Raw genomic sequence first — 12,961 nt, 5'->3', positions numbered from 1 at the left:
GGTTCATTCTGTTGCAAAATTTTCAAAATCTAAAATTAAGTTCAATAATAGGTTGCAGAGGTTGCAAACAAAAATAAAACTAAAAAAATTGTATATTTGAAAATAAATTTAAAATATATATATATTAGGTAATTTCCCTATATTTTTGTACTCTAATTATTTAGGAATAACCGTGAATCTGGTCATTAACCTTATTTGACTTTAATTCAATAGAATAATAAATAAGAATTAGAATAAAGTTAGTAGAGTAAATGAGGGTAATTAAGTAAATTAGTGAAGGAAGAGTGAATAAGGGCAATTAAGTAATTAAAAAAGTACTGTACCAACCAAATTTTTATTATTTTGTATGTTATAATATAGGAGAGATAAATTTCATTTCATACTTCTAAAACTCGATTTTTCGTTATATGATCTCTTCATTTGCCGATTACCTAATTGATAAAGTATAGAGAGAAATAGAGAGAAGTTAGGTTTTATTACCATATAATAGAGATTTATTTTGCCAATAACAAAACAATAATAAAGAAAAACTATCATAAAAAGAAAACTATCATAATAACGGGACTACATGATAATAATATTGATAATATTATATGTTACAATAAGAATAATAGTTATTATTATTATGATAATTATAATAACAATAAATGTTAAAATTTCCTCTCAAACTTACGATGATAAATTGAGAGTTTGTCAAAAAAGTGGAGTCACGTAATCGAACAAATTTAAAACTCTAACACCAGAATTAAGAGCATTCAAACGAATCCAAAAATAAAATCATGAATCCAAACGAACCAAAAACTTCTAAGTAAAAACAAAGAAGCGTACAAGCGCAAAATAGAAGCGGTGATATAACCAGAAGACAAGAAAAAACAGATTATCAAGTGAGTAAGAGAAAAATAACCATTCATGTCACCCAATAATTAAACAAAACAACTTCAATAGTAAAAAAAATTTGTAACCACTAAAATATCCAAATCTTAAATTAAACCAACTACATATCCAAACTAAGTTGAAACCCAAACTGTATTAAAATAAAAAAAATTAACCAAATACAACCAACAAACTATATTCACTTTTAATATAAAATCAATATTAAAATGAATCCAAATTATATCTAAATACAAGATAACAAACTATATCAAATCCTAAACATAATAAAATTAAATCCAAATCTAAACTAAATCCAAATATAACCAAATCCTGTGAATGGCCAGTGTGTGTAAGACACAAGGTAAACAAAAACAATCTCGTGAAGTTCCAATTTACCTAAAACATCAAATAAAATAAAATCAAAATAATTTCGTAAATAGCCAATGTGTCTAGAGCACCAAAATAAAATAAAACAATTTTTGGCTTATTAGTCTAAAACACCAAAAAAACTCAAACATTCTCGCAAAGGACCAATGTACTTAGAGAACCACATTAAAAAGTAAAATAAAAGGCGAATAAGGATGAGATCGAAATAAATATTTCCTAATTTCTTTTATTAGTGAGTCAATACCATCAAATAGAGAAAGATAATGTGTACGAGACTCCTGATCGAAACAAGATATTTCAACCAAAATCAATATTGTAGCCCCAAAAATCTGGTGAATCTGAAGGAAAAAATATAGTTACTATGATATAAACTCAAAATCAGTCAAAGAACCAATTTTGAAAAGAAACGTTAAACAAAAGAGTAAATAAAATGGAATCTCCAGCTGATTTTATTTCACCTAATCGGGGTTTAGGCCCTACTCCCGAGTTTGTACTAGGAAAGGAAGTAAGTGATAGGGATGTAAAGTACTTTTATTCCAAAAATGAGATCAAAGTTTTGGAGGTAAAGTATGTAAAATTTACATTCATAACCTTTTACTTTCGTTCCTTTTAAAAACTAGGTAGCATGATTAGAAATAAATCTTGCACTTGCTTTCCACCCTTTTTAAAACTCGGGCAAGGGGTTAGGGTTTCATAACTATAAACAAAAAAGTAGCTTAAAATGGAATCTCTGGCGGAGAAGAAAGCGAGACTCATACCTGAATACCAAGGTGAAGACAGAATCAGCGGATTGGCTGATGAACTAATTCATAAAATCTACTCATTTTTGGATGCAAATGAAGCTGTCCAATCCAGCATTCTCTCAAAATGATGGAAGCTTATTTAGACTACTCTCCCTTTTCTCCATTTTGGTTTGTATGATCACTCTTATCCCAAAACTGATATTTCCCGATTTACTATATTTATTCTCCATGTTTTGTCTGACCCAAACCATCAGTCCTCTATCTCTAAATTGAAAATGTATGTTTCCCGTAAAATGACAGTCCAGCAGAGTGTTTCCAGGAAGAGGTTTCGTGGATGTGTTATCGAAAAGTTTATTCAGTATGCTATCTCCAATAATGTCCAAAAGTTAGAAATTGGCTTTGGCACAAGTTTTAAGCATAAACCATATAAATTATCCACCTTCAGCTCTAACTTCTTAAAAAAACTCACATTGGGGATGCAACTTGAACAAAGTATATCGGAATCAGATTTTTGGGTTTTACCTGCTTTAACAACTTTACAATTGGACTACACATATACATATGGTGTAAATTATAAGTTACATGAATCATGGTTGACCTCCTTGCCTGCCTTAAGAATGTTGACACTTTACTTTTGGGATTTATCAGAAATGTCTTTCTCTTTGCCTAATTTAACAACTCTCGATCTGTTTTAATGTAAATTACCCGGAAAAGCATGGAATCTCCCAGCTTTATTAACTCTACATCTGGGTTTTCATGATATTCCCAATAATATGAGTGGATTGTTCTCTACCCTTGTCAATCTTCAAAATCTCACATTAAATTTAGGCGAGGAGTCCATGAAAGGAGAATATTTCACATCAAATTATAAGGTAACAGCTATTCTCACTGTTCATCTTAAACTTCATGGTGCATATGAGTTGTTGCAATTTATAAGTTTTCGAACAGAAACTAATTATGTCACTTATCTTTAGCTTCGCGAGTGATCCAGCCTCCCGCAAAATCAAATACTTTGAGAAAGATATACATAAAGTACTAGACTTATTAAATATCTGCGCCATAACTATATAATTATGTAATATCTGAGTTTCGTTGACAGAAAGTAATTATGTCACCTGCAAAATCAATGAATTTAAAAAAAGAAGACACAAGCACTGGGGTTGTTATTTATTTCTTCGCTGCATGTAAAATGATAATGCAAATTACATTTCAGTTTATTTTGGTCTATGTATTGTTTGCTTATTGCTTATTTTGTAAGCACTTTCTGAGATTTTTGACTTTCTTGCAAGTCTTTCTTCTCAATTATTTAACTTGAAGCGCGTGAAGCTACCTGAGGATTACAAAGAATCAAATGTATCTAGTGCTCTTAGTGTTTTTACTGAAAGAAGAAGATAATACAAATTTTATTGATCAATACTGTTGATTTTTATATCCATCTGAAATAACTTCCACTTCTTCTGGGCTGCAAGGGAGATTAGTAAATAGAATGTTTCAAGTCTTGAAACAGGAGCAAAAATTTATGTAAATTCTTCTCCTTCTTTTTGTTTATATCATTTTGCCACTAATCGAGCCTTGTGCTTGTTGACTGAACCATCTGGATTCCTTTTTGTCTTGTATACCCACTTTACTCCAATGGGACTTTCTCCAAATTTCATGGCCTTTCTCCAAATTTCTGTCTGATTTGCTTCGAAAAAAGAAATAGGATCTTCTCCTACAAAGAAGGCAAAGAACGTAGCTTCATTTTCTTCGATTTCATTAGTTACTTCATACAATTCTTGAAGACTTCTCGTTTTTCTTATCGGGATATCCGGCTGATCATCAGTTTCTTTAGTTTCATGTGTTGCTCTATCATCTTCAAGTGAAAAGATTGGATAACTTTTTTTTTCGATGTCAACATCATCAAAAACAGAATTTTCATCAAAACGAACATCTTGACTTATCAACACTTTCTTTGTTACCGGATTATACAACTTGTACGCTTTGCTTCTTTCTTAGTATACAATAAAAATACACTTTTCTGACTTGTCATCTAACTTACTTCTTATTGCATCTGGAATATGAGAGTAAGCAACACATCTGAAGACTTTTAAGTGATGGACATTTGGTTTTTTTCCATACCAAGCTTCATGCGGCGTGTGATTATTTAAAATCTTAGTTGGTGATCTGTTGATAAGATAGACTGCACAAGAAACTGTCTCTGCCCAATAATTTTGTGAAAAATTCTTTCTTTTGAGAAGACATCTTGCCATCTCCATAATTGTCCTATTTTTTCTTTCACATACACCATTTTATTGAGGCGTATGCCTGGCTGTTAATTCATGTCTAATGCCATTATCTCTGCAGAATTTCTCAAACTCATTTGAAAGATACATACCTCCACGATCAGTTCGTAAGGTTTTAATTTTTAATCCAGTGACATTTTCAACTTTCACTTTAAAATCTTTGAACTTCCCGAAAGCTTCTGATTTTTCTTTCAGACAATATACCCAAACTTTACGAGAGTAATCATCAATAAACGAGATAAAATAACGATTACCTCCTAAAGAAGAAATTGACATTGGGCCATAAAGATCATAATGTATGAGTTGTAGTGGCCTTTTTGCTCTCCAGGTTGGCTGAGATGGGAAATGAATTCTATGTTGCTTTCCAAGCTGACATGTCTCGCACACATCATCAAGATGATCAATCTTTGGTAACCCTATCACCATCCTCCTATTCGAAAACATCTCCAAGTTTGCATAGTTCATATGGCCATATCTATCATGCCATAACTTGGAAATTCTTTTGTCAATTCCAACAAAACAAGACATATCATGATTGTGAAGTGTCAGTGAGAAAACATTATTTGAACTCATTCCAACTCTAGGAATGACTTGATTCTTCTTTGACAAGTAACAAGCCATATCAATAAAATGAATATCATACCCCTTTTTCAAAAGATGCCCAACACTTAATAAATTATTTTTTAAGCCAGGAACAAAATAAACTTCTGACATATTTTCAATATTTCCTTGTTTTGTTTTAAATTCTATTTCACCAACACCACTAATTTGGTATGATTTTCCATCTCCGACTTTGACTTCTCCATATTTATTTTCATCTAATTTGGAAAATAAATTTTTGTTACCTGACATATGCTTGCTTGCGCCACTATCGATGTACCAGACATCTTCACAATTTCTTCCGTAATATACTAGCAGTAAGGTATCCTCCTCCGGCTCTTTATCTTCACTCACCAGATTAGCATTATGTTTCCCTTCTTCTTTATACCAGCACTCACATGCCAAATGACCAGGTTTGTGGCAGTTAAAACATTCAAAGTAACCACATCCTCTTCCTCTTTGATTTTCACGGCCTCGTCCTCTAAGTGATCCTCTGAAACTTTGAATCTGTTTTGTTCAGTTCCATCCACTATTCTTACTTACATATCTTCCTCTTCCACGAGTATTTGAGTCTCTTCCACAAAAATTTCTTCCTCTTCCACGACCACGATCTCTGCTTTCTTGATTATTAAAATCATCATTTTTGCTTTTTAAAGACAACTTTAAATGGAGTGCTTGATCCAAAGCTTAACTCTTTTTTATTTTTATTTAATCTTTCTTCATGAGCTTGCAGGGAGCCCGTGAGTTCATCGACTGTCATGCTATCCAAGTCTTTAGATTCTTCGATAGCTACAACAATGTAATCAAATCTAGAATCCAAAGAGCGCAGGATTTTTTCAACAATACGAACATCACTAATAGTTTCACCATTTCTTTTAAATTCATTAACAATAGATTGTACTCGTGAACAATAATCAGAAATTGATTCGGATTCAGTTTTACTCATACCTTCAAATTCCCTTCGAAGAGTTTGCAAGCGAACTCTTTTTACCTTTTCATCTCCTTTGAATAAATTTTCAAAAATTTCCCAGGCTTGCTTTGCAGAAGTAGCAGATGCTATTTTATCCCAAGCCGCATCATATGATTGCACTCCTTGGTATATCCAAAATAAGGCTTTCAAAATCATCTTTCTTAATTTTCTCAGATCTTCTTTCTACACTTGTGTCAGCCTTTCTTCATCATCTACTTCAGTATAACCTTTATCAACTATATCCCATTCTTCTTGGGAACCAAGGAGAGCCTTCATCTGAATACTCCATTTTCCATAAAAAAAATTATTTAACTGGGGTACAAAAGAAGCAGGGATAGAGGTATTCATTTTGGCAGATTCTGCGCTTTGAAAATGGGATTAGGGTACAAGGCTCTGATACCAATTTGTTTTTACTGAAAGAAGAAGATAATATAAATTTTCTCTACCCTTGTCAATCTTCAAAATCTCACAATAAATTTAAGCGAGGAGTCCATGAAAGGAGAATATTTCACATCAAATTATAAGGTAACAGTTATTCTCACTATTCATCTTAAACTTCGTGGTGTACATGAGTTGTTACAATTTATATGTTTTTCGAAAAGAAACTAATTAGGTCACTTCTCTTTAGCTTCTCGAGTAATCCAGCCTCCCGCAAAATCAAATACTTTGAGAAAGATATACATAAAGCACTAGACTTATTAAATATCTGCGCCATTACTATATAATTATGTAATATCTGAGTTTCGTTGACAGAAAGTAATTATGTCACCTGCAAAATCAATGAATTTAAACTGGGGTTGTTACTTATTTTTCACTGCATGTAAAATGATAATGCAAATTACATTTCAGTTTATTTTGATCTATGTATTGTTTGCTTATTGCTTATTTTGTAAGCACTTTCTGAGATTTCCGACTTTCTTGCAAGTCTTTCTTCTCCATTATTTAACTTGAAGCACGTGAAGCTACCTGAGGATTACAAAGAATCAAATGTATCTAGTGCTCTTAGAAGTTACTTTCTTGGTGTCTCTCCTAGGGCCATTATTGTCACATCCTTCCCTAAGGTATTTAATGAATGTCTAATTCTTCTCGATAACTCCGTTTTCTTTTTTTGTCTTTTTTAGTACTTGAAGCCATGCAACATTTATTAAGTATATCTCCTTCAAAATACAATACTATATTGTAGGGGATCCTGATAAGGAAAGGAATAAATCAATGCATGGCCAGCTCATGAAGAATGACAGATCACCTTCGCATATTCTCCTTTTATTCTGTTTTAGTATTATTGGATGTATGGATAAACGTTTGTCCTTATGTGTGTTTTGTCCTTGGGTGTGAACATTGGCTATTTATCCTAGCCTATCAGATCTGTCTCTCTCAATGCAGTTTTAATACAGTTTCATTTTGCTTTATTCTCCGCATTCATTCATTCTGCAATCATTGATTCATGATTATATCTGTCATGAGATAGCTTCTGCTATCATTTTATTTTGCTCTTCATGGTACCAGATCCATATCTATCAAAACAGATCTATTTTTCTTGTTTTTTGAACACATTAAGACTTCATTTTTAATCAGTGTTTCAGATCTACTTTTTGAATCTTTTTGCAAAACCACGGCTGCTCCTCGAATTTCATACCAAGATATGTTGAATCCTCTCTTTCTACACCCTTCAGATGGGGCCACATCCATTCAAGTTGATAAATTGCCAGGCAGCTCAGATTATAGAGCTTGGAAACGATCTCTGGAGATTGGACTTACATCAAAACGCAAACTTGGATTTGTTAAAGGCACGTCTAGGGAGAGATCTACTGATGATGCAGCTAAAGGAGATATGTGGGATACATGTGACAACATGGTAATCTCTTGGCTCACCTCTAATGTTTCTCCTGCTATTAGATAGTCTATTATTTATACGAACATGTCTAGAGAAATATGGTCGAATATGGAATAACGCTTCTCAGTGTCTAATGGGTCCAGGAAATAAAAATTGAATAAGGAGTTGTATGATATAAAGAAAAATGATATGTCTGTCAATGATTATTACACTGCTCTTAGAACCTTCTGGGAAGAATTAGATTCTTTAAATGCTTTACCAACTGTTGTTGCATCTACGCCTGAGATTGAGTTACAGAAAGAGGAATCTAAATTGTTTCAGTACTTAAATGGTCTCAATGAAATCTACTCTCCACAGAGGAGTCAGTTGTTGTTGACTAATCTATTATCTAGTGTTGAGAATGCTACGGCTATTCTACAGCAAGAGGAAGCCTAGAGAGAGCTTTTAAAACCACTTAAAGTGCCTGAACAAGATATTCTGGCTATGTATAGCAAAGGGGCATCTTCATCTCAATCTCCATCTCCAAAAATATATCATTGCAATGCTTATGGAGGCAAGGGACACACGCAAGATAGGTGTTGGTCCAATATTGGATATCCAAGGTGGCATCCTAAATACAAAGGCAACAGTCCAATCACTGGAAATCAGTACAGGCCCTCAGCTACAAATATTCAAGGCAACAGAGCTATATGGACTGGAAATCAGAGACAGCAGTTTAGAACTGCAAATGTGGCTCAATCTGCAGAATTATCCAATGCATATACCACACTGTTCACACCTGAGCAGCTGGCTCAACTTGCACAACTAATGCAAATGTCTAGTTATCAAGGATCACAAGCTCCTGAAGAACAACTGGAAACTCCATTCTCTGGCATGATGACATGTCACAATGCAAGTGTTGCAGCAGGGGATTGGATAATTGACTATAGGGCCTCTGATCATATGACACCCCATTTGATTAATCTTGACTCTCCAACAGTCGTGACAACTGCTACGCACATCAATCTGCCCACTAGAGCTACAGTAAAGATAACTCACACTGGTAAAATATTTCTTCCCAATGACATGTGCTTGAAAAATGTGCTATGTGTTCCTTTCTTTAAACATAATCTATTATCTGTTCAGAAGCTTATCAAACACTGCAACTGTGAAGTCAAATTCCTTCCCACATATTGCTTAATCATAGATAATCTCTCTCAAACTATACAAGCTGTAGGTGAGGCAAAACAAGTCCTGCTACCTAGTTAACACTAAAGACCCCCTGTGTTGGCTATCTAAACACAATATGTCGACCATTACTTGTCTAAACTCTGTTATTGATTCTCCCTGTGACACATCTATTAGTATCTGGCATCATCGCTTGGATCATAATCCCATAGCTAAACTTAAACAAATTTCTGAATTACCTCTTCTTAACAGCTCTATTCAAACTTGTGTAACTTGTCCCATGGCAAAATTCACTGATCTCCCCTTTATTCTTAGTGACTCCTATGCTTTTGAGAATTTTGAACTGGTTCATATGGACACCTGGGGACCTTATAAAGTTCCAACACAAGGTCATCACAAGTATTTCTTAACCTTGGTAGATGACCACAGTAGACATACATGGATTTCACTGTTGGTTCATAAGTCAGATGCTTTCTCTGTTTTCAAAGCCTTTCACAACTATGCTCAAACACAATTCAAAAAACAAATCCAAACTGTTCGTTTTGATAATGCATTGGAATTTGCTGATTCCAAATTCATCCAGTTCTTTCATGATAATGGCATATTGCACCAGACTTCTCGCTCTCATAAACCTCAGCAAAACGCTAGGGTGGAGAGGAAACACCTCCATATTCTTGAAATTGCAAGGGCCCTCAGATTCCATGCCCATTTGCATGTGTCACTATGGGGTGATTGTGTGAGGCTGCTTTACATATCATCAACCGTCTCCATACTCATGTATTGCAAAATACTACACCATACTATATTCTACATAACAAACCACCATATTATTCTCATCAAAAAGTCATTAGCTGTTTAGCATTTGCTAATAACCCCTCATTAACTCCACACAAATTGTCCCCCAGAGTTGTTCCCTGTGTATTCCTTGGGTACCCTTCTACTCAAAAAGGCTACAAACTATTAAACCTTTTCACTCAAGTCACATTCACTTCAAGAGATGTGAAATTTCACGAATATATATTTCCCTATCACCCAGACTTTCTTTCCAGTTACACGAAGCCCCTGCCAGTCTCTGAAATAATTATTCAGCCACGAGCATTCTTTGATGAGTTTGATCCTTACACGAGTCTTGCAGAAAATAGAGATAGTATGTCACCTTTGTCCTCTGAATGTGATACTCATTCAGACACAACCAACTCCTCACCAAACATCACATCTCCTGATGATAGTCCACCACCTCTTGTTAGAAGATCTAACAGAACTCGACAAACTCCACCTTGGCTCCAATAGTATCAAACCTTTCAGGCCACTTCTTCACTCAATACCTCAGCTCATATACCACAAGTGTCAAACCTGGCCTTCACCTCTACCCAACCACACTTCCAATGTCTTCAATCAACTCTTATCTCTACAAATGATCCCATATATTTCAAAGATGCTGTCACAGATTCAGGCTGGGTGGAAGCCATGAATGCTGAACTTACAGCATTAGAAACAAACCACACCTGGTCTATTACCACTCTACCACCTCAAAAGAGAGCCATTGGGTGTAAATGGCTCTATAAAACCAAATATAGAGCTGATGGTACTTTTGAAAGGAAGAAAGCCAGACTTGTGATTCTGGGCTGCAATCAAACGTTGGGAGAAGATTTTACTGAAATGTATGTTCCTGTTGCTAAACTCACCACTGTCCGGACCTTACTGGCAGTTGCTGCTCTTGCAAACTGGGAAACAGTCCATATGGATGTATCAAATGCTTTTTATATGGAGACTTATATAAAACTGTGTTCATGAAACTGCCACAGGGTTATACTCACCTTGGATGCAGGATTCAAGTTAATCAAACATTGGTCAAGACCAATTCTCTTCTTGTCTGTCAACTGCACAAATCTTTATACGGTCTACGACATGCTCCAAGACAGTGGTTTTCAAAATTGTCTGTCACTCTATAGTTCGATGCTAGTGTCGTTGATAGTATATTTTGCAGAACTTCTATAGTGTGTACATTACTAATCTTTAGGGTACATGTTATTTTTTGTAAACTAGATATATTATGTAAGTTATACTTTTCTTATGCAAGCTAGAGATATGTCATCAAATTTATTTATTTTCCCTAGAATAACAGGGCACCAGTTTCAGTAGTACACGAGCCTTTGGCTTCTCCAGCAAAGGAATTGGGTGATTGTCAATATATTAATGGGATAATTTGTGTTGATTCGGTGGAAAATTCTCGAGTTGATGCCGACAGAGCCAGAAAAACTGATGCTCTAGATGAAGGGACAAACAATGATCTGTTGAGCTCTTTTAAGGGGAATAGAGTACTGGGGTTATTGCAGGGTCATGAGGTTAATTTGGAGTTTGTATGCCTACTTGATCGCATAATGCACAAGTACCCGAAAACCTTTGAACACTTCACCTTAAAAAACAATAACCTATGTACAATGAATTTGAACATGCTGTGCACCTCGCTGAATGACTTTACTAAGATATCTATGACTGATGTTAATTCTGATGTTATTCTTGAGTTCAGGGATGTATTTGCTTACTTGAAGAGTCAGGTGTTCAACGTTAGTTGGTTGGTTAACGGGCTGATTCCCGAGCTTTATGAAATTGACTGTCATATTGATGATGCTAGTAGTAAACTACAAGATTTACAGGCTCTCCGCATGGAGAAGATGACAGAATTTCAAAATGATTTTGGAATTTGGAGATGATCTACTGTGCAGTCCCTGACCTTTATGGTTGGCTGTAGTTTTCTTTGGATGTGTTTAGTTGCTACTAAGCTAGAAGCTTTTGAATGCTTATAAGACTTTTTATTGCTTATAATAACTTTTTATTGTTCTTTGTATTAATTTGCCCTAATATTCAAATAATTTTAAAATTTTGTTTATTCAATCATATAATAACTTTTATATATTTATTTAAATATATAATATTTATAGATTTATAATAAAAATAATAGAAAAATTAGGAAGCAACCATGATTGTAGTTTAGTAGAATAAATTTTGGTCGTATTTTAGCGGGATAAAGAGACTATTTCTAGTAATTTAGCAATTTAATAGTTTATCGTAAATTTAAATATATATATATATATATTTGTTTATATCAAATACTTACATTTGTACTATTGTTTTTTAAATAATTATTTAAATATTATAATTCTGAGATGTATTAATAAAAAATTCCGTAACAACCATTTAGATAATAAGAAATTACTTAAATTAAGAAAATATAAAGTCATAGAACCAAGTTATAATAAAAATTACAGTTTGTAAAAAAAGTTAAGACCTCGTAACTTGTACAAGGACAGTGAACATGTAAAGAACCTGTTGTTAATATATATAAGGATATTTTCGGTATTCAGCTTATACTGATTTTCTATATAAGTTCAAATATGTATTTTAAATTATGTGTTGATTGTAATAATGTTTCATGTTCGTATTTGTTGTGCAAGACATACCCGTACTATAACAAGACTAAGTCAAATTGACACTAAGTAATTTGTATGATAATCTACGTTTGCATTGTGTATTGTGTTACTTCAGTTTGTAAAAGTGTCAATAGATTAGACTGGAGTATTTCAATGTAAACAGTGTCAAACCTAAGAATAAACTCTGGAGAAGATCATGAAGATCATGCCTCATAGACATTGTGAAGAAGCTTGGAGTTAAATAAATCTGTTTTGGAAAAAATATTTTCAGTCAAGAAATCTACAAGTCACAGATCAAATGATATAGAGAAGTCATTCGAGAACTCCAGAATGACTTATCGAGAAGTCAAGAAAAGCTTATAGAGAAGTCTCGGAAATATCGACAAGCCAAATGAAGATATAAAGATTGGAGATATCGACAAGTCAAATCATCATTAGAGATCTCAGAGATATCGATAAGTCAAAATGTATATAGAGATCTTTGATATATCGACAAGTCATTTATGCATTAGAGAAGTCAGAGATATCGACAAGCCAAAATGAAGATGCGAAGATTGGAGATATCGATAAGTCAAACTCTGATTAGAGATCTCAGATATATCGATAAGTCAATATGCAAATTGAGATTTCAGTGATATCGAAAAGTCTTTTCTCTAGATGCAGAAATTCAGAGA

The 12,961-nt window shown here is 33.8% G+C and overlaps 1 protein-coding gene across 4 annotated transcripts; it reads left to right on the top strand.

Annotated features, from left to right (window-relative positions):
• Nucleotides 1-7,051: 7,051 nt before the first annotated feature.
• On the top strand, nucleotides 7,052-11,746 carry LOC141669532 (uncharacterized). Of its 4 annotated transcripts, none has more exons than XR_012553836.1 (2): nucleotides 7,052-8,731; nucleotides 10,982-11,746. XR_012553836.1 is itself a non-coding variant. In XM_074476106.1 (2 exons), exons 1-2 carry the CDS (start codon nucleotides 7,529-7,531, stop codon nucleotides 11,568-11,570), a joined length of 771 nt encoding a protein of 256 aa, XP_074332207.1. In that variant the 5' UTR covers nucleotides 7,052-7,528; the 3' UTR covers nucleotides 11,571-11,746. The 4 variants fall into 4 exon arrangements, 2 of the variants coding, with proteins under 2 accessions (XP_074332207.1, XP_074332206.1); XR_012553830.1 differs by having other exon boundaries at nucleotides 10,974-11,746; XM_074476106.1 differs by having other exon boundaries at nucleotides 7,052-7,710.
• The last annotated feature ends 1,215 nt before the right edge of the window (nucleotides 11,747-12,961 follow it).

The sequence above is a fragment of the Apium graveolens genome, chromosome 1 (assembly GCF_009905375.1).
Source record: "Apium graveolens cultivar Ventura chromosome 1, ASM990537v1, whole genome shotgun sequence".
NCBI lineage: Eukaryota > Viridiplantae > Streptophyta > Magnoliopsida > Apiales > Apiaceae > Apium > Apium graveolens.
The sequence above is the reverse complement of the archived record's forward strand: the minus strand, read 5'-3'. Positions and strand labels throughout refer to the sequence as shown.